This window comes from Planococcus citri, chromosome 2, assembly GCF_950023065.1.
Source record: "Planococcus citri chromosome 2, ihPlaCitr1.1, whole genome shotgun sequence".
Taxonomy (NCBI): Eukaryota; Metazoa; Arthropoda; class Insecta; order Hemiptera; family Pseudococcidae; genus Planococcus; species Planococcus citri.
The window spans coordinates 57,856,745-57,877,043 of NC_088678.1; the positions used below are offsets into that span (position 1 = coordinate 57,856,745).

General features: G+C 33.1%; 6 protein-coding genes across 6 annotated transcripts; 5 read left to right on the plus strand and 1 right to left on the minus strand.

Annotated features, from left to right (window-relative positions):
* The first annotated feature begins 1,446 nt into the window (after positions 1 to 1,446).
* LOC135836637 (paired box protein Pax-6-like) lies at positions 1,447 to 9,776 on the plus strand. Its single transcript, XM_065351591.1, has 5 exons — positions 1,447 to 1,631; positions 4,965 to 5,054; positions 5,594 to 5,814; positions 7,868 to 8,051; positions 8,150 to 9,776. The coding sequence occupies exons 2-5, from the start codon at positions 5,042 to 5,044 to the stop codon at positions 8,599 to 8,601; spliced, it is 870 nt and encodes a 289-aa protein (XP_065207663.1). The 5' UTR covers positions 1,447 to 1,631; positions 4,965 to 5,041; the 3' UTR covers positions 8,602 to 9,776.
* Positions 9,777 to 11,896: 2,120 nt separating this feature from the next.
* LOC135836655 (histone H1B-like) lies at positions 11,897 to 12,642 on the plus strand. Its single transcript, XM_065351625.1, has one exon. The coding sequence runs from the start codon at positions 11,961 to 11,963 to the stop codon at positions 12,588 to 12,590; it is 630 nt and encodes a 209-aa protein (XP_065207697.1). The 5' UTR covers positions 11,897 to 11,960; the 3' UTR covers positions 12,591 to 12,642.
* An 893-nt stretch (positions 12,643 to 13,535) lies between these two features.
* LOC135836663 (histone H4) lies at positions 13,536 to 14,043 on the plus strand. Its single transcript, XM_065351635.1, has one exon. It carries the CDS (start codon positions 13,675 to 13,677, stop codon positions 13,984 to 13,986), a length of 312 nt encoding a protein of 103 aa, XP_065207707.1. The 5' UTR covers positions 13,536 to 13,674; the 3' UTR covers positions 13,987 to 14,043.
* A 2,880-nt stretch (positions 14,044 to 16,923) lies between these two features.
* LOC135836661 (histone H2A) lies at positions 16,924 to 17,404 on the minus strand. The gene has a single exon (XM_065351634.1). It carries the CDS (start codon positions 17,338 to 17,340, stop codon positions 16,966 to 16,968), a length of 375 nt encoding a protein of 124 aa, XP_065207706.1. The 5' UTR covers positions 17,341 to 17,404; the 3' UTR covers positions 16,924 to 16,965.
* A 197-nt stretch (positions 17,405 to 17,601) lies between these two features.
* On the plus strand, positions 17,602 to 18,084 carry LOC135836660 (histone H2B-like). Its single transcript, XM_065351633.1, has one exon. The coding sequence runs from the start codon at positions 17,659 to 17,661 to the stop codon at positions 18,034 to 18,036; it is 378 nt and encodes a 125-aa protein (XP_065207705.1). The 5' UTR covers positions 17,602 to 17,658; the 3' UTR covers positions 18,037 to 18,084.
* Positions 18,085 to 18,899: 815 nt separating this feature from the next.
* LOC135836658 (histone H3) lies at positions 18,900 to 20,260 on the plus strand. The gene has a single exon (XM_065351630.1). The coding sequence runs from the start codon at positions 19,324 to 19,326 to the stop codon at positions 19,732 to 19,734; it is 411 nt and encodes a 136-aa protein (XP_065207702.1). The 5' UTR covers positions 18,900 to 19,323; the 3' UTR covers positions 19,735 to 20,260.
* The last annotated feature ends 39 nt before the right edge of the window (positions 20,261 to 20,299 follow it).

A 20,299-nucleotide genomic window follows, 5' to 3' on the forward strand; every position in this document is an offset into this window, starting at 1 on the left:
TTGAAATTAAAAATCATTTGTAGCCCCTTCAATTTGTAAGTTAGGCAAAAAGTCATAATAAATAATTTTGTTCATTTTTCAAAGTACTATACCTACCGACCCTCATGGTCGAAATTGGATTTTGGTTCTTAGATTTTGAAAACGTATTTTACTCTTCAATTTTCAAGATAGGCAACTTGTTTATTTTACTTTTTTTTTATTCGTACCCGGTTATATACAAATGCGAAATTTGTACTACCTTTTCCCGGACACCCAGTATGTAGATCGCCAATTTACCTAAATATTTCAAATTGTTCAAAATCGCTGAATTTCAACTTCAGTTGCTATTTCGTGATTTTAAGTCAATTTTTTCAATACCAATTTTCAAAGATTAGGTCAATTTTTGATCATTAAAAAAAATAATAATTTCGAGAAAATTAAATAACTTTTAGTAGAAATTCGAGCATAGAGGTAGGTTTTCACATTAGTATAGGTATATTATATCCTGTAAAATTATCGTTGCCCATGTCCAAACAAAACGTAGAATTGAAGAATATTTTTTTTGAAAAATCATGTCCAAAACACGAAAAACTGTATTAAAAACTTTGATACAACTTGAAATCGCTGAAGTGGTGGTGGCAGGGGTGTGTTTCCCCTATCAGCTCTGGCACCCACGAACCCAGGCAGCAGTCCGATAAAGAGGACATGAACTTATTGTAATCGAGGGAGAAAAAAATGATGAAAGCAAAGCTCTACTCACGTGAGATTAGGGAGAAGCACAGCTTATTAGGGGGCAGCAAAAGCTCCGGAACACGCCCCTGAGTGGTGATACCAAATTCATCTATTTTTAAACCGAAACTCTTGAAAATTTTCAGCACAGAGAGGTACTTACCCATATGTCTTAGCTAGGTACCTACATTCTTTTGGTATGCAAAATTTTGATCAAAAAGATGAGTACCTATAGATATTTCATAATTGATTAATGATGTGCGGTTTATTTTCCACAAACTGAGTTTAAAATTCAAAGCTCTAGACTCAAAAAATTGGAAGTTATGGAAGCTCAATCTTCAAGGAATTTCGTGCAATGAGATTTGTCCAATGTATGTCCCGAAAATTAATTTGTTCAGAGGAATAGGTACATTACACTTTTCTCAAATCAAAAATCTGTATTTGAACGCTCCTACCTAATATATGTACCTACCCATACCTACATTTTTCAATTCTAAAAATCTTTTGCTCAAAATAAATATGTAGCTATTTATAGCTACACGGTACGGTACGCCAAGTATACCCGTTTCCAAATCAGAGATTTTCTCTACACGGAAGGAAAAAATACATTTCTATACATGTATTCGAAGAAAATAAAAAGAAAAGGACGTATCAGGGAACATCATTCCTATGGTAACGTTCGAAGTTCCGCCTAGAATATTTTCTCATTGGTGCGCGGCATCACCCCTTAAACTAACAAAAACACGCTTGGTTGGCGGAAATACGCATTACAACCCTTTTTCTCGATATCTGTTAAATATTAATCATTTGAAGATGCGCTACGCTCGCGATTTACGATTTACGATTTACACACGCTGGTTGAAAGTTTTTTGATGTCTTGTTCGAATTGATTAATTTGAAAAGGATTTATCAACATTTTCGAGGTAAGTTGAGTGATTATTTTTTATTCCATTAACATTAATTTTTAATTCACGTTGTAATTTTATTGCATAAAATTTCATTTTACTTACTTTTTCTCACTTTTTTCTGTTTTGTTTCTATGCAGTGTGCACAAGTGGAATTTGTCATAAATTCTTTCACTGCCTTTGATTATTACGTACACATAAAAATCGGATTTTAAACTGATTTTCCCATTATTTTTAGTAGGAAACAATTTTTTTTGTTGGTTAGGACTGATGAGTGATGATGCAAAAGAATTAAATTTTCAATTTTTTGCTTTAAGGACGGCTCCTTTCGGTCAACTTCTTTATCAGAGTTACCAATAATACATTTTGTGTACAAAATAATATAGATCTGATAAGAATGAATCCATTCAGCGAGTCAAAAATTATCCCATTTCCTTTCTTTTCGTATAATGATTTAATTAAATTTCAAACAATTACCTTCCTAGATAGGCCTACCTACTTATTTTTGCACCGTGCAATCTACAATTTTTTTTAAAAATAAAAAAACAGTAAAAAATTGAGTTTTGAAAAATTGAGCAAAATCTAGTCACGAAAATAGAGAGTGCATTTTATCGCAGTTCAACTACCTATACAGGATAAATCCGGAGTCGTCTGGTTAAATTCAAGTGTAGATAGTACTCGAGGAGACGAACAAAAACGTTATTATGATAAGTTGCCTATCTTGTAAAATGAAGGGGCCCACGTGCTCCGCAAAATCGGAAATTTACCAATTTTGAAAAATTTATCAAAAATAAGAAAATGTTTGAATCATTCAAATGATGTCACTAACCCATAGTACTTGAGTGGATGAACAAAAAATGTTATTATGGCCAATTGCCTATCTTCAAAATTGAAGGGGCAAACCTGATTCAAAATCTCCAAATTTCGAGGGCCCTAAATTTGAGTTTTGAAATTGTGCTTGCCCCTTCAATTTTGAAGATAGGCAATTGGTCATACTAATATTTTTTGTTCGTCCACTCGAGTACTATGGGTTAGTGGCATCATTTAAATGATTCAAACATTTTCTTATTTTAGAAGAATTTTTTAAAACAGGTAAATTTTAGTTCAAAAATGGGGTAATTTCTTCAATTTTCAGACAGTAAGAAAATGTTTGTATCATTTAAATAATGCTCCTAATCCATAGTACTTGAGTGGATGAACAAAAAAAATGTTATCATGACCAATTGCCCATCTTCAAAATTGAAGGGGCAAGCACAATTTCAAAACTCAAATTTGGGGCACTCGAAATTTGGAAATTTTGAATCAGGTTTGCCTCTTCAATTTTGAAGATATAGGCAATTGGTTATAATATCAAGTTCTGTTCGTCCACCCGAGTACTATGGGTTAGGGGCATCATTTCAATGATTTATACATTTTCTTATTTGTGATAAATTTTTCAAAATTGGGAAATTTCCGATTTTGCAGAGCACGTAGCGCCTTCATTTTACAAGATAGGCAACTTATCATAATAACGTTTTTTGTTTGTCTCCTCGAGTACGTACTACCTACAGTTGAATGTAACCAGACGACTTCTGTATAGCTGAATGAATGATTTACATTACAAGTCGACATTCAATTTTAAAAAATGAACTGTGAAGTTTCTCATCCCCCCAAAACTCAATTTAGAAATAGAAGCATCGCGAAAAAATTGAAAATGGATATAACGTTTAGTAGGAAAGAGCCCTGTTCACAGGATAAAAAATTCTGTTGAAATACGAGTTTTGGTCGCTTAAAATAAAGTCACCAAAGGTGATTTTCTCGAAAGAGGAACAGGGATGCAAATCGGACGACTGAATTAAGTATCAATAAAAATAATTGCGAGTTTCTCATTTAAAAAGGGTAGCGTAGAAAGCTTGTAATTTGCCTGAGCGAAATGACACTGAGAATTTTTTGAAAAACGTTGGTTTAAAGATGAGGGACAATTTCTACTTACCTACTTCAAGTTACTGGCATACAGATGAATCATGAGTTCATGAATGAGACGATTCCAGCCGACTTGATTCAATTAAGAGGATTCAGACGACTGTAAATTTTTTCCTTTTCTCCCCCCCCCCCAATAGCGAAGTCACTCTTAAATATAGATGTCTACATTCGAAAAATTCTGAAAATTGATATAATTCCTGTATTTTCATGCTCTCTCCCATTTTCTGGAGAGTGGTAAAAACAGGTGAATTCGAAAAATCGACTTTCGTATCTACATTTTGCATATCTCTGCTATTGCTTTTTTTCATCTTGGAACGCAATATTCGCCAATTTTTCCAGTTTAGTACCCAATAAAATGTGCAGATTCTCTGAAAAAACTTCGCATTTGAAAAAATGTTCTTCCAAAATCCAACTTTTAGAACTTGGCAAACAATTTTGCGTACCAATTAAAAACTCCTTGAACCGATTCAGCTGACCATAAACATGTCTTTAGATACCTATGGATTGAAAAATTGATTAATTTTTTATGTTTACCCTCATAGATTTTTAAAATGTAAAATAATTTTTGTTTATACGCAACATTTGGCCTACCTATCGCATAGGCATCCACCTATCAACTATCATGAACTTCACACTCAATTGTAGACTATTCAATTTTAGAGTCTATGTCGATTTGTGTCGGAAAAAAAATCCAATTTTCTTAAATTTTCTATCACTCGCCACTTTCATTATTTTATAGAAATATCAAATTGTGATTTGAAATACAAAGAATAGCTTATAAAAAAACGTTTGCGAAAACAATTTTTCGAGCATACTTAACTTACACATCGACAAATGAGCATTGGAAAAAATTTAACCAAATATCCTCGTGTGTATTTTTTTCAATTCAACGAAATCTACCTGCTGCAAAAATTGCGCGAGATTCGCAATATGCCAATATGCGCGAAATTTGCCCTGTTGAAATCTTCGAATTATTCACACCATGAAATACACATATATTTCCTATTTAAATTTAACGGAGCGTAAGTAACGTGGTTATTGGTTTCCACCCTTTGCCCATTGCGTAGTTCGCATAAAGGGGTTGAAAAATAAACACGATATTTGTTTGGAGTGGCAATAATTATGGTATGCAACATAGCGTGTCATTAGTTAGGTGACAGATTCGATGGCCTGTGTCGCCGATAGTTGCTCCCTTGGGATCACGCTTTAACCCGATCGACCACCAAAAAATAACGCGAGGCAGTTTTAAAAAAGGAATACCTATTCCACAGCACCTACATAAATTAAAAATGAAAAAAATTCAGTCGTAGTCTAATCTCAATTTAATTTTCTCTGGTTTTTATTTTAAAACTTGAACAAATATATACATTTTCTTATCAAAATTTACAGAACGGTATTCATCATTCATCTACTTGAACAAGGTATTCCAGGAAAATTTCCATGAACGTTTGCGTTCATTTCTGAACATGCCCCATACAGGTGAGTAAGTATTTACCTCTTACTACTAACCTATACCTACCTACTAATGATTTTCAAAAATAATACATTATAACCAACTTAACACTTTACATAGGTTTATTCTTTTTCTAACACTAATTAAGGCACCTTTAACAACCACCACCCATATAGTTAGGTGTCTAAGTAGGTACATATAAGTTGTTGAAACTAAAGTGTCTGTTCATCCAGAAGGGTGGTCTAGTAAGCATATAAAAATTAATAACACCCTTCCACAAAATCACCTCATTAATTTAAATATAATATCTTTCAGGTTGAAAAAAAGGTGTAAAATATATTTTAAAGAAAGTGTTAAGCGTAACTACGTTTTCTACACCTTGAAAATAGGTCTCTTGTGGTCTAATATGTATATCTAACGACATTTGAAAATACTTACGAAAATGTTGTTAAAAGTGCATTTTCTATACTTAATAAATTTAAAATTATATCCTTTTGCCTTTTTTTTTTTGTTTTTTTCGAACGCGAATAAAACCCACAATTAATCTAAAACACGTTTATTTTAGGACAAGCCGGTGTTAATCAATTAGGCGGTGTTTTTGTGAATGGACGTCCATTACCTGATTGTGTTCGAAGACGAATTGTAGAATTAGCTCTAATGGGCGTACGGCCTTGCGATATTTCTAGACAGCTCCTCGTGTCTCATGGTTGCGTTTCAAAAATTTTGACCAGATTTTACGAAACTGGTTCAATAAAACCTGGATCGATCGGCGGTAATAAGAATAAGGTAACAATTTTATTGAAGATTTTGAGAAATTTTTTTTGAATACCTATGTATACCTACCTAGACCTAGTTGAATTTAGGCCTACACAACCATCAATCCATTAAGCTAATACGTAATTTAAGTACTAGGTAGGCTTATTATGCTTGAAGCGAATAATATGTTTTTCACTTCATTTTGTGAACGAAAGCGGAGGGGGAGTCCTCTTAGTAGTAAAATCCAAACCCTAGATATACATAGAAATATGATAATACGACAAATGATTGAAAATTCTTAAAACTTGGTTTATTTTCAATGATGCCTATACCTACCTATAATTTTGTACAGTTTTCATTCAATTATCGAAGACTGAATTTTTTTGGTTTTTTAATTGATTCAAAATTATACTGTTAATTCGGCTTATGGAGTACCCCAGCAACAAAACATTTTTTCATGTCGGTAATTTTTGCAAAATCTCATTTAAATATTTCAGGCATTATTATTTGAAAAACTTCGCTCAAATTTCACGATGTTTCCATCGTTTCCAACTGTTCTCGTGATAGGTATTTCAATACATTTTTTAACAGCTTTCGAAAAATGTCGCTCAATTTATGGAAATTTTGTCGTATCTTATTTTTCTAGTTTTTAAACGTCTTGTACAAAAAAAAAAAAAAAAAAAATGAAAAAAATAAGTAAAAACTTTTGTTTTTGAGGTACAGCTAGCATACTTCACATACCTATTTCCTTAAATTTGAAAAAAAATGAAACATGTTCCAACTTTTAAAAAAACGGGTAAAATATGTAGGTCTAGGTACACATCCTACCTACCTACCTGTGAATGCTGTCTCTGGGTTGAAAAATACGGGTAGTTAACCAAGTACTTGGTAAAAAAGTTGAGATTTTGAGTCAGAAATAAAATAAAAGGATCTCCGTAAGATCTAAAAGAAGTACCTATTCATTGTGACTTGAAGTCTTGAACGAGAAATTCTGAAATTTTTCGTTAATAGAAGTCTTTAAAAGATCTTGATTTTGAATCTAAACCCAAAAGTCAAAAACTCATTATTTCTGCCCTTTGATCTCATTAATTTCATTGAAATGAGATGCTTGATAACCTCATTTTCTCCAAATTTTTGTTTTATCTAAATTGGAAATCTTTCTCAATAAAACATGAAAATTGTTGTAGTTTTTTTTTTTTTTTTTTTTTTTAAATAAAAAACGTTAATTTTTTATTATAATTTTGTCTAAACCTTCTAATTCTAAAATGATTTTTTTATCCAATTTTTTCAAATTTTTTCTAAATTTTAAAATTTTTAAATCATTTTTCGAAATTCTGATCCCATTTCAATTCAATTTTGTTGACATGTGAAAATTTTTTTTTGTGAGATGTCAAAGGTTTGAAAAAAATCGAGTAAAGGTGAGTTTGCATTTTTTCTTTGTGAATTCTAAAAAAAAATTACCCCATAGCAGCAGAAAATTCAAAAATGGTTCCAGTGATTAAATTTTGTAACAAATTTACATTTTATTTGGTGTATTGTTTCTGTAGAGTAATCGTTCTGTGTGATGATGATGGCTTGAATTCAATTTTGTTTTCAATTACAATCACGACCCTATTTTTCAGTCCAACTTTTCACTTGAAAATTTTTCAATTCGACGAGAATTACTTTGGGGCATCAAAGGGTCCAGTGCTTACTTTTTTATAATGTTCAAATGCTTTTAAAAAAGAGTTGGAAGGAGATTAAAAGAGTTTCAACGTATGTAGTTCTAGAAAAAGAATGACTGATTCAACGATCTTTTCATTAGGCACGTAGTTTGAATAAGATTTCACGATATTTTATGCAATTTCTGATCAATTTTCTTCAATTTAACTGAAAGAAATTTCAACAATTTTTGAACTTTTTAAATTGGTACATGTACTTTGAGTAGGAAATTTTAAGTTTAACCGTAGTTCTTCAAATCGAATGTTTATCAACGGTAGTTTTTAAAAATGATGTTAGCTCATAGGAGAATCTCTGTTGTTAAAGTGGTTTTAACGAAATATGTATCTATTGACATTTTTCTTATTACCTACTCGTATTTCAGCATAGTGTGAATGCGACAACAATGGTGAAAAAAATATTCAGATGTAAGCAAGAAAATCCGACGCTATTTTCGTGGGAAATTAGAAATCATTTACGAGGTCAAACTAATTGGGATCCTAATTTCGCAGCAACCAATAATCCATCAGTGAATAAGATGCTTCGCAACAGTCAAAACACACGTAACAGTGAGTATTATTGAAGATATAAGTATTTCATCTTTTAGATATTCTATAGGTACCCTTAAAACTAAATAAAATATTATTATTCGCACTTTTCATTTCAGATTACGATAAAAACATGGAAAAATTAAATACAGATCTGCAAAGCAATATTTACCTCGAACGGTCACGATCTTATTACGCTAATCAAACAAATATCTGTCAGTATAACTGGATAAGCAACAGTACCGAACATATTCAACCAAATTACACTATTCAAGAACAACAGTTACCATATCGACAAGTCGATACTCATCAAAAAGACGACTTCTTCGAATCTACCACCAAAAGAGACTCGCTGACGTTACAAATTTCGGAAAAACCTCCTCCGCATGAAAGCGTTTCACGAAATGCATCGAATATGAAAAAAAGCTCGTATTCTGTGGAGGAATTGTTGAAAAAAGACGATAACGCGGAATCGTCAAAAATTCATTCTTTATTCTATTCCATACCTCCTTGTGGTTTACTATTGGATAAAAGTTGTACTTGTAATTTAAGGTTTATTTCTGAAAAATAAATATCAAATAAGTATATTTATGGGTAGGAATTATTTTTGAATTGGATTTCTGGTGACCTGTAACCAACATTAACTTGCACAATTCAGGGACGAATTTTCGACTGTAAGTAGTACCTAGGTACCTATTTACAAAAAAAAAAAAAAAAAAAATGCCTACAATTTAGTTTGTAGGATCATTGGTATAATTATTATTTGATTAGGTACCAATTTCCTTTCACAAAGATGGATGAGTAGTTAGATTAATTCATTTGAATAGGTAAACATCAATAATTGTGACGCGGCCAGCGATACCATACCATATGTCGGAAAACTTTTTTTTGAGATAATCGCGTTTTCATGGAAAAAGTCAGAAAATATCAAAAAAAAATTTTTTGTCGATTCATATACTATGAAGCCTATACTTGTCTTTGGAATGGGTGTACCCACCGATCTCAAACACGTCGTTTTAGTGGTGAAAAACCGGTTTTACAAAAGTGCTTTTCATAAAAAAATGTCAAAAAAAATATTATGATGTAAAACCATTAAAAGATGAAGAAAATCAAAAAAAAAAAAAAAAATTTAAAAATGTTACAAAAATAACCCAAACTTTCAAACACGTTTTTCTCAGAATTTTGGTTTTTGAATTTCAAAAAATACGCAACTTTGAAATTTTGAAAATTTGTCAGATTTTAATATTTTGAAAATCTGTTTGCACCATTGAAAAGAGGAAGAAAAACACTACCAGAAACCACAATAAAACGATAAACGAAAAAAATTTTTGCCGACATATGGTATGGTATCGCTGGCCGCGTCACAATTATTACATAGGTACCTATAAAGAAAAATTACCCATACCTATAGGTTCTATTCCTGCTCGTTTAGTTGAAAAATAAAAACTTCATGTACTTAGGTGCATTAATTTTACCTACTTTACCTACCTATTTTTTTTCAGTATGAGATTTCAACTCAGATGATGTAAAACTGAAGATTTGTCGAATCGATGAAGTAGAAATAAAAAATTGGATGTGTCGAAAATTTTTTATTCTTTCACCATCTAATTTTCAAAATTTAAAACCAAATGAATTTCTGTGCAGAAGGAAAGGGGGATTTCCCCAGGCTCAAGCTTTTTTTGAGAGCTAGCCAATGGCCTACCAGAGATCTAAAAAAAAGCATAACATTGTTCCAAGAGAAAAATAAAACTTCGTAAACGATATTTAAAAAGTTGGGTACCTATTTAAAAAAAAACTGATCAAATAAAAATTATTTCTATTTTATCTCGATTAAAATTTTATAAAAATTGAAAAAACAGAGGAATAAAACTAAACATAGGAATATTTACCATGTACATTGTACAATCTCCAAAATTGCCGCCAAAATACAGCAACAAAATAAAAGCCTTCACTGTCTCGAGTTACAGGTATAAAGGATTTAAGAACGAACGCGGGACAGCGGGTCTAAAAGCAACAAACTACCTACTTTGGGAGTGAGCATATCCTATATTCACAAAACCATTTTAAAATGATGGTAATGTTACTTTTGTAGCAATTTTCATGCATGGTTGTAGAGATCAATGATACATAGATATCTACTCTCTAAATTTGAAACAGTCAATTTCACTGCTTAGCAGTCACGACATTTTGCCTTTGTAAAGCAGTAGTTTTTTTTTACTGCAAAACAGTGAAAAATTACTGAATTGGTCAGTAAAAAATCATTTTGACTGACCAATTCAGTAATTTTTCACTGTTTTGCAGTAAAAAAAAAACTACTGCTTTAAAAAGGCAAAATGTCGTGACTGCTAAGCAGTGAAATTGACTGCTTTAAATTTAGAGAGTAGGCGTACACGTAGGCACGTATTCACGTAATCAATTCATAATAGGATAATATCAGGTCATAATGGTCAAGTTTGTAGATCATAAAATGAAAATTTAAAAAAGAAACTAGAAACAATTTGTTTTAAATAACAAAAGAAACAAAATAATTTAATTACATTGCTGCGAGATCAACGAATATTTTTTGCCATAGGTACCAGTATGCATACTCAATCATATACAAACTCTGATTTGATGTACGTAAACATAATTCTGTAAACTTTTTTGACGCAGGTAATTTTTAAAAATCGATAATTAATACATCACATCTGATTTTTCCCTCCGAATTGAAAACATTTTCAAAATATAAAATTCTTTGTCACGCTACATAGCCTACCTACCTACCTTATAGCATAATGACATCTTTGTTGAAAATGATTATCTCTGAAAAAAAAAATATGAATTTAATATAGAAAATCAATATTTTTGTGATTTGTGATAAAACCAGAAAATAAAATTTCATCATTAATCGAATTCAAAAGCTGTAAAAAATTTTAAATAATTATTCTTTTAAAGTCACCTCCAGCAGATAACACGATACTCTTCTACTTAATTGCACCTATTTCACTGTAATCATAGTTCTCTTAATTGCGCTCACTCGGGTCCAATTTTATCTATAAAATTAAAAAAATCTTCAGCATGAGTAAAATATTCTATTCAATCTGAAAATATATCACCCATCATTCAAAAATTTCATAAATCAGCTTTGAAAATTTGTCAACATGTTTATTGCATACGCACGCATACAATGAGTTGAAATACCCTGCAATTTATCAAAAAAAACTAAATAAATGTTCCATTTGATGGTTTCTTTTGAAGAAATTAGTTTCTGAACGCATATAAAACAAATTTCGCTGCATTAAATTTCTGAAAAAAAGTGAAAACACATTTTAAAAAATTATATACACTGAAGAAGTATAATTTGCTTGGTGTCGAAGGTGCAAAAATTTGTGTTTAAGCGACCAAAGAAATAATTTTTTTAACCCGTTAAAACGCAACGGAAATTAATAATTTTTATATATTCGTTATCTACAAAGGTTGCCGATTATATGAAAACATTATTTAAATAAATTTTACGATCAATTTTTTTAATTAAAACGTTTTTATTTGCGAGTTCTAATAGTTTGATCTCAACATGCCTACAGAAAACATGTACGAACATCGATATTTCAAGTCGAAAGTACACAAATCGTATATCATTTCGTTCTCTAATGTTCGAAGAATACGTAGAAATAAATTTTGCGAAAATTTAAACATTTTATTCACCAAAATAATAAAATAAACGAAGTTGTAAAACACGAAAAGCGAACTTTCACAATTCGAATGCATGAGACAGAAACATTTTCTTCTATACGGTATTACTTTCGCGCGCCGCGAAACGGGGTCGCCGTTACGGTATTACTTCGGAGTATATAACCAAACATCGTTCAACATACCGTCAACTACTGTTCTCTTATCTCATGATATTTGCGCGTTTATTGTGTTCTACGACTTGTTCATCAACAAATCAACATGGTTGAATCGACTACCGAAACCGTTCCCGCTACTCCAGTAGCTGCGTCGCCGAAAAAGAAGACCAAAACCCCAGCCAAGGGTAAAGCTACCGCCAAGAAAGCTTCCACCCACCCGCCTACTGCTTCCATGGTCAACAATGCTATCAAAACATTGAACGAACGTGGTGGTTCTTCGCTCCAAGCCATCAAAAAATCCATCACCGCTACTTACAAATTAGATGCTGAAAAGCTCGCTCCGTTCATCAAGAAGTACTTGAAATCCGCCGTCGAAAAAGGTACTTTGATCCGTACCAAAGGCAAAGGTGCCGCTGGTTCGTTCAAATTGGCCTCCAAAGCCGAACCGAAAAAGAAGACCGCTGCGCCCAAAAAGAAAGCCGCACCCAAGAAGGAAAAATCAGCTGACGCGAAACCGAAGAAAGCTAAGGCAGCAGCCAAAAAACCAGCTGCAGCGAAGAAAACCGCCAAACCCAAAGCTGCATCTAAACCGAAGGCCGCCACAGCTACCCCGAAAAAAGCTCCGAGCAAAGTGAAGAAAACCAAAGCCACTCCGAGCAAGAAACCCAAAACTCCGAAACCGAAGAAAACTGTTGCGAAGAAACCAAAGAAATCCATCACCAAAAAGGCTTAAGCCTAGATGATGGTCATCTAATTCTTAAAACGGCCCTTTTCAGGGCCACCAATATTATTTCTTCACATTGTGACTACACAAGTGTTTTGTTTGAGATGAACATGAACGTTGGAAAAATTTCTAATGATACTGAAAATCTGAGAGCAGTATTAGCAGGCGTACTGCTTAACAGAAATTCCTTCCTTGATTTTTTCATTTTTTGAAGAATGAAAATGATGAAGAGTAAGGTAATTCTAATTTGCATAGTGTTGAACTGTTGAAATGAAATACTAAACTATTTTGGTTACTTCTAATTCTAATCTAACCCTTTATTTCATCCCTGCATATTGAAATCAAACTAAATTACCGAAAAATAAAGAAGGATAATTATTCCATAAATTTTTTCAAAGTGAAACTATGAACTAATTTTGTACGTTTATACGATCTACTTTATACAACATTTCAAGATTATTTTATTTTATAAAAATTTCAGATAGAGTAATTGCAAGCCAAAAGACAAGAAAATTTCATGCGGCGTGGCAACATTTTCTAGCGTTGTTTATCAAATCACAAATTGAAACAAGCGAACGAAAAATCATTCGAACTGTGTTTCAACGTAAAAGTTATACGATGAACTTTTATGCAATAATCCAGCGCAAGACACAACTTGAATGAAACGGTAATAATTTTCAAAGTTCGAATTGATTCGATTAGATTCTTGCAACTCAAATCTCAAACTCCACTCTCGTCTCTCGTACTCTCGTGTCAGTTGTCATTTGTACACTTCTTGTATTATTATTATTTAAAAAAATTCTGTACTTCTGTTAAATTCAAGGAGAAAAAAATAAAATAAAATAAATGAGTCGAAGTATTCGCGATCGTGCGCATGAAACACCTGAGATCTGCAACACGCAGTACCCATGTTGAAAAAATACGTTAACCAAAATGACGCTCTCTCATTGGTCGAAATCGTTATAGCTATTGGCCAATGAAATGCGCGCATGCTGAGTTGAAATTAGTATAAATACGAGCGACGCGGTTCCTACGGTATTCAGTTCTCAATTGTGTATTATTCGTTGTGTACTTGCATCTTCAAGTTATCATCATGACTGGCCGTGGTAAAGGTGGTAAAGGTCTTGGCAAAGGAGGCGCCAAACGTCATCGTAAAGTGTTACGTGATAACATCCAAGGTATCACGAAACCAGCTATCCGTCGTTTAGCCAGACGTGGAGGTGTGAAACGTATCTCTGGATTGATCTACGAAGAAACCCGTGGTGTATTGAAAGTTTTCTTGGAAAACGTAATTCGTGATGCTGTCACCTATACCGAACACGCCAAAAGGAAAACCGTCACGGCTATGGATGTCGTATACGCTTTGAAACGTCAAGGCAGAACCTTGTACGGTTTCGGAGGTTAATTTACTCCAAAAAGCAACCATCGTATTTTCTAAAACGGCCCTTTTCAGGGCCACCAATATTATTTCTTCTACAATTATGTTTGTTAAAACATTGTGTTGTGTTAGAGGATCAAAATAAAGTGGGCAATTCTTCTTCGCTGTGTGAGTGTACGAATTAATGATCAATCATGAACGAAAATGGAAAATGTTACCGTTCAAAAATGATTACACGTAATGAGTGAGAACATAACGTATCGAGCTGAAAAAATATCAGGAATTTTTATAACATAACGATTTCAAAGAACCAAGTTTTTTGTTTTCTTTTCATGTCAGTTGATGATATTGAACGACATAGAAATATACATTGCAAATGGCGTCGATACGTCATAAATTTTTTCTTTACATTCGCTTATTTTATTGTTACAGCTATACTCGATAAGTATTCGAGTTTCGAATAAATGCTGTTTCTCCTGAGCCAAGCTGAACAGGAGCAACCGTGACTCATCGTATTTTTTCAACAGATTTTCACATGAGCGATGAAATAAGGCTTTTGACGTATTGCGGGTTGCATATCGGTTTGCCTGAACTTTATCGGTTTGGTGGGCATTCTTATCAGTGAGTATCAAAATTTCATATTTTGAGCAATTTTCACGAGGTGTTTTTGAAATGTATAGCTTTTATTTAGTTTTTCCTTCAATTTTAAACACTGTTAAACCCTGTAATGGAAAAAGATCCTCTCTTCGTCGAGTTTTAAAGAAGTTGATAAAATGTCTTTGAACCTCGACAAAGAGCGGATCTTTTTCCATCACAGGATTTAACAGTGTTTAAAACTGGAGGAAAAACTAAATAAAAGCTATAAATTTCAAAAACACCTTGTGAAAATTGCTCAAAATATGAAATTTTGATACTCACTGATAAGAATGCCCACCAAACCGATAAAGTTCAGGCGAACCGATATGCAACCCGCAATACGTCAAAAGCCTTATAAATAATAATTTAATGAGAAACCATTGAATTTGAAATAGGTACACTATCAGATAGTAATAAATTGTCAATTACGATGTCATTCTCTATCTATCATATGATTGGCTAACGCCCATGTTCCATTTTTAATCGAACGTATGAAACAGTACGGTCTAGAAAATTTCATGTTCGTCATATTTATTTCATTTTTTCAATATGTAAATAAGATTAGATTAGATTACTGAACAAGATCAATTTTTCAATTATAAAATTCTCAAAGTTGGTATCATTCATAATTACATCGATCCTCACGTATGAGAAACAGTCGCGTAATGAACAAACTAAGATGGGTACTTCAATAAAATTTGGCCGATGAATTATCAAATTTGGAATAAAATTGTTGCTGGCTTAATATTAACTTCGTTTAAAAATCAGCTTTTGTTCGAAATTACAAATTTAATTTATTATTCGATTTGATCGGGAAACAAAAATATGGACCAAGCTCGGTCGTATCATTGAACCGCGTTTTCATTGGTCGATTCATTATTTTTGCAAAGTAACGTTAACTCCCAGAACTTTAGGTAACGAGTGCGATGTTTTTAATTTAAATGAATTGATGACCCACTCGACCAAAGAAATAAACGATTCGTAAAAATGACTCGTTTATTTAGTAGATTTACCTGAAGTCCGATTTTGACTATGAAATAAAATTAGGTAATACATTATTCGATCTATTTTGATGAGAAAAAAATATACAAAACTCGACTGAATCATTACACCAAGTTACTGCTATTTCATTGGTCGATTCGTTACCTTTATAAAGTAACGTTAACTCCCCAAAGTTTTGGTTAGGAGTGGGATGTTTATAATTTAAATGAATTGATGACCACTCAACCAGAGAAATAAACGAAGATTCGTAAAAATGACTCCTTGTTTTACTAGATTTACCTAACACCTAACGTCAGATTTTGACTATACAATAAAATTAGGTAATACATTATTCGATTTATTTTGATGAGAAAAAAATGCACAACACTCGACTGAATCATTACACCGCGTTACTGCTATTTCATTGGTCGATTCGCTATTTTTACAAAATAACGTTAATTCCGGCGAGTTTTGGTAAGGCGTTTGATGTATGTTTGTATGAAGTGATGATACAGTATACTTGGGAAATTAACGGAAATTCTAGAAAATGACTCATTTTTTCAGCTTTGCATGAAGCCATTCGTTATTGCCAAAAGAAGTAAAAATTAAATACTCTAATAATCTCTTGGAACTAACCTTTGTATCATATTCACATTTTTTCATTTCTCCAAGGGTCAATGATACGAGAAAAATAAAAATTTACCAGGTTTCAAAAGCCTATTCTCAAAACCTATTAATCAATTGCTTGAATTTTGTGTGCAACGTTGAAGAATATTTCTGAAAATCGCCTATCAAGTATTTTGCCTTTCAATCAAAAAATGATATTCGCATGATGATATTATAGACTTAGTAATGAACCAGAACTAAGATCAAAACGTACTTCGGTTACCCACATTTCACCTAATTTTCATAAGAAGTAATTAGTAAAGTAATAATTTGTGTCTATGATCAACAGAACAGATCGATATTCTAGTAATTTTAACAGCTCGTAACTTGTAACTCACACACTACAAGCAAAAAATTTTGAAGATCTCGAGAGTTGAGATGTAACCGATGTCAGAAATGATAAGTTCAAGTGTTGAGTACGAGTGTTATGACTTATAACTAAGAAAATTGGAACAAAATTAACGGTTTACGTCATTACGTGAATATTTCATGATAAATGAAATACTCGAATTTATACAGATCATGATAATACGTATTATCTGTATAGCGTTTCGAGCTTTCGAGTCATGAATTTTCAGTTTCATTCTCAATTCATCGATGTTAGATCAAGTATTTTCAGATTTCACGTTCTTCCTTTTAATTCACAACATGTACAAATCATAATTTGAGAAGAAATTCATGTGGTGGCCCTGAAAAGGGCCGTTTTAGAAATGAGAAGAGAACTTAGGCTTTCTTTTCGGTCTTCTTGGGTAAAAGAACAGCTTGAATATTTGGCAATACACCACCTTGAGCGATAGTAACGCCAGATAACAATTTGTTCAATTCCTCGTCGTTTCTGATGGCCAATTGTAAATGTCTCGGAATGATACGAGTCTTCTTGTTGTCACGGGCGGCATTACCTGCCAATTCCAGAACTTCAGCAGCCAAGTATTCCATAACTGCGGCAAGGTATACTGGAGCACCGCCTCCAACACGTTCGGCATAATTTCCTTTACGGAGCAATCTGTGGATACGTCCAACGGGGAATTGTAATCCGGCACGAGATGAACGAGTCTTTGACTTTCCCTTGACTTTACCGCCTTTACCACGACCAGACATGATGAATAATAAGTAATATAACTTGAAGTACACGAACGAACAGTAGAAATTGGAATGATGATGTTGAGAATCGTAACGGTATATATATGAAATCGCGAAATTCTACGAGCCAATCAGAACGCAGTATTCGGTCGTATACAACACGTCATCAACGAAAACGAGTTTGTAACGCTTGACGGCTTCGAACACCTGGGCTACACAAACACGCGTTCTGATTGGCTCGTAGAATTCGTGCTTTTTGAATAAATACCAAGAGCGCGGTAGAGAGCCATCATATTTCGTTTGATTGTGTTACTGTGAGTTTTATCATTGTTCGTAATGGCTCCTCCAAAAAGTACTGGTAAAGCTGTGAAAAAAGCCGGTAAGGCTCAAAAGAACATCAAGAAAGACGACAGCAAGAAAAGACACAAGAAGAGGAAAGAATCCTACGCTGTGTATATTTACAAAGTATTGAAGCAAGTCCATCCTGATACCGGTGTTAGCTCGAAAGCGATGAGTATCATGAACAGTTTTGTGAATGATATTTTTGAACGTATTGCCGCCGAAGCCAGCCGTTTAACTCAATACAACAAGAGATCGACTATTACTAGTCGGGAAGTTCAAACCGCCGTTCGTCTTTTGTTGCCTGGTGAATTAGCCAAACACGCTGTTTCCGAAGGCACCAAAGCTGTAACCAAATACACCAGCTCGAAATAAGCGTATTTCTTCGATATTCAAAACGGCCCTTTTCAGGGCCAACAATAATATTTCTTCTCAATTGTGATGTACATAATTGTTTGTTTCCACTTTCCTTAGTGGTGAGTTTGAGAATTCAAAAATGAGCAAAGACAATAGATATTAGATAAATGAAATGGAAAAAATTTCGAATGGGAATTGGGAAGTATTGTGATCATATAAGTCGTTACTCGTTACGATCAGATGAAAATATATACTATTCGTTGGTCTAATTATCACGTTTTTAAATCAATTTTCCAGCTTTATGGAGGGAATTTTGTATTAATTACGAGTAAATTGATGTTAAAATCAACGGTTTCCAGAAGAATTGAAAAATTAAAATTACTGAATTACTTGTAAAATGCGTATGAAAATTATACTTTATTTACGCGATCATCTAGGGTATCAACTATCGAAGTACCACATCACACACAAGACGCTGGTTTGTAGCACACGCCACTACAGCATTACTTTTTCACAAGCATTTCATTAGTTTGCTTAGTTGATTTAAAAATTTTAGCCAAAGACTCGTTAAACAATTCGCTAGTAGTAGTAACTATTCCATTTTTTTTTCAGGTGTGTATAATTATGTAGATTTTTTTCATATTGTGATTCAATAATTTCAGGTGAAACGTTCAAATGGCATCATACAAATAATTACGCAACTCGTTCATATTTTCTTTCATTAGATAAACAGATGAGTGAAATACATATAGACAGTAATCATTATTCATTAATTATCTGCGTAATTATTTTTCTTATTTTGTAATTCGAGCTTGAAACGATACGTACGTGTCAAACTGAAGTTCAAAAATGTAGCTTCACAATGACCATATTTAAATCACCTTACTAGTGTTGAACTGTGGGTTCGTTAACGTGGTTTTTGACGATGAAGTGAATATGGTTTTATTTTTACGTAAAATGATTAAAATGAACTCACAGCACATATTCATTTTATTCTTCTCAATCGTAGTAATAAATTACATAATTTTACTAAAATTAATAACCAACAGAATTCAATTTAATTAAAATTCAACGTTAAAATGAACGTTATACAACAGGAGCACCACGGCAACCAATCAAAACATCAACCAGCATACGCGCATTGCAATTGGTCGATTTTGAAAAAACCGCCAGCCAATCAGATTTTTTCTTTTGAAATATCAGTTGCGCGAATCATATAAATACAGCTGCGCAATCTCATTTCCTCATTCGTTTTCATTTCAACGTACTATCGTGTTCTTTGCGTTTAATCGTAATCTCATCGAAATGGCTCGTACCAAGCAAACCGCTCGTAAATCCACTGGAGGTAAAGCTCCCAGGAAGCAATTGGCCACCAAAGCTGCCCGTAAAAGCGCACCAGCCACCGGAGGAGTAAAGAAACCTCATCGTTATCGTCCCGGTACGGTCGCTCTTCGTGAAATCCGTCGGTACCAGAAATCCACCGAACTTCTGATCCGTAAATTGCCATTCCAACGGTTGGTTCGTGAAATCGCTCAAGATTTCAAAACCGATTTACGTTTCCAAAGTTCTGCCGTTATGGCCTTACAAGAAGCCAGCGAAGCCTACTTAGTTGGTCTTTTTGAAGATACCAACTTGTGCGCCATCCACGCTAAGCGTGTCACCATCATGCCGAAAGATATTCAATTGGCAAGAAGAATCCGTGGAGAAAGAGCTTAAACGTTCTTATCATCTGTTAACTAAAACGGCCCTTTTCAGGGCCAACAAATGAATTTCTTCTTCATTATGTTGATGGTACAATGTTGATTGTTATCTGAACTGAATCTACATTATACGTGTAGTGACTAGAGACGAATATTGCGTTGCATGAAGTGAAATGAATAGTTTACAAGTAACTGTAATCTATGTACATTTCAAATTGAATTAATAAATCGATATGAATTATGAATATGAAACAATCCAACAAGTATATAGTTGAACTTTCTAAGGTTCTGAATGATGAACGAAGTTTCCAGGGTTCCATTTTCCAGAAAGAAATATAATTTTAATCGTTATTGAAAAAGGAAAAATTGAATAAAACAATATCTAAATTCTACTCCATTCATTTTATATACGAGTACTCACGCAGTTACGTGTAATGTTATGTACCTGTTAAATATTGAAACAAAAATCACATTTGTAATCTGGTATTTTTCATCCTGATGCCAACATTGCCAATTGAAAGCTCATCCCATCCCCATCAAAAATCAATACCGACTCATTCTATGCAATACTTTGTATTATT

Bases quoted from the DNA above. Each gene is read 5' to 3' on its own strand.
- LOC135836637 (XM_065351591.1), top strand. The intron at 5,815-7,867 runs GTAACAATTTTA...CTCGTATTTCAG, and splicing joins TCGGCGGTAATAAGAATAAG to CATAGTGTGAATGCGACAAC. The intron at 8,052-8,149 runs GTGAGTATTATT...TTTTCATTTCAG, and splicing joins CAGTCAAAACACACGTAACA to ATTACGATAAAAACATGGAA.
- LOC135836655 (XM_065351625.1), top strand. From the start codon at position 11,961: ATGGTTGAATCGACTACCGAAACCGTTCCCGCTACTCCAGTAGCTGCG.
- LOC135836663 (XM_065351635.1), top strand. From the start codon at position 13,675: ATGACTGGCCGTGGTAAAGGTGGTAAAGGTCTTGGCAAAGGAGGCGCC.
- LOC135836661 (XM_065351634.1), bottom strand. From the start codon at position 17,340: ATGTCTGGTCGTGGTAAAGGCGGTAAAGTCAAGGGAAAGTCAAAGACT.
- LOC135836660 (XM_065351633.1), top strand. From the start codon at position 17,659: ATGGCTCCTCCAAAAAGTACTGGTAAAGCTGTGAAAAAAGCCGGTAAG.
- LOC135836658 (XM_065351630.1), top strand. From the start codon at position 19,324: ATGGCTCGTACCAAGCAAACCGCTCGTAAATCCACTGGAGGTAAAGCT.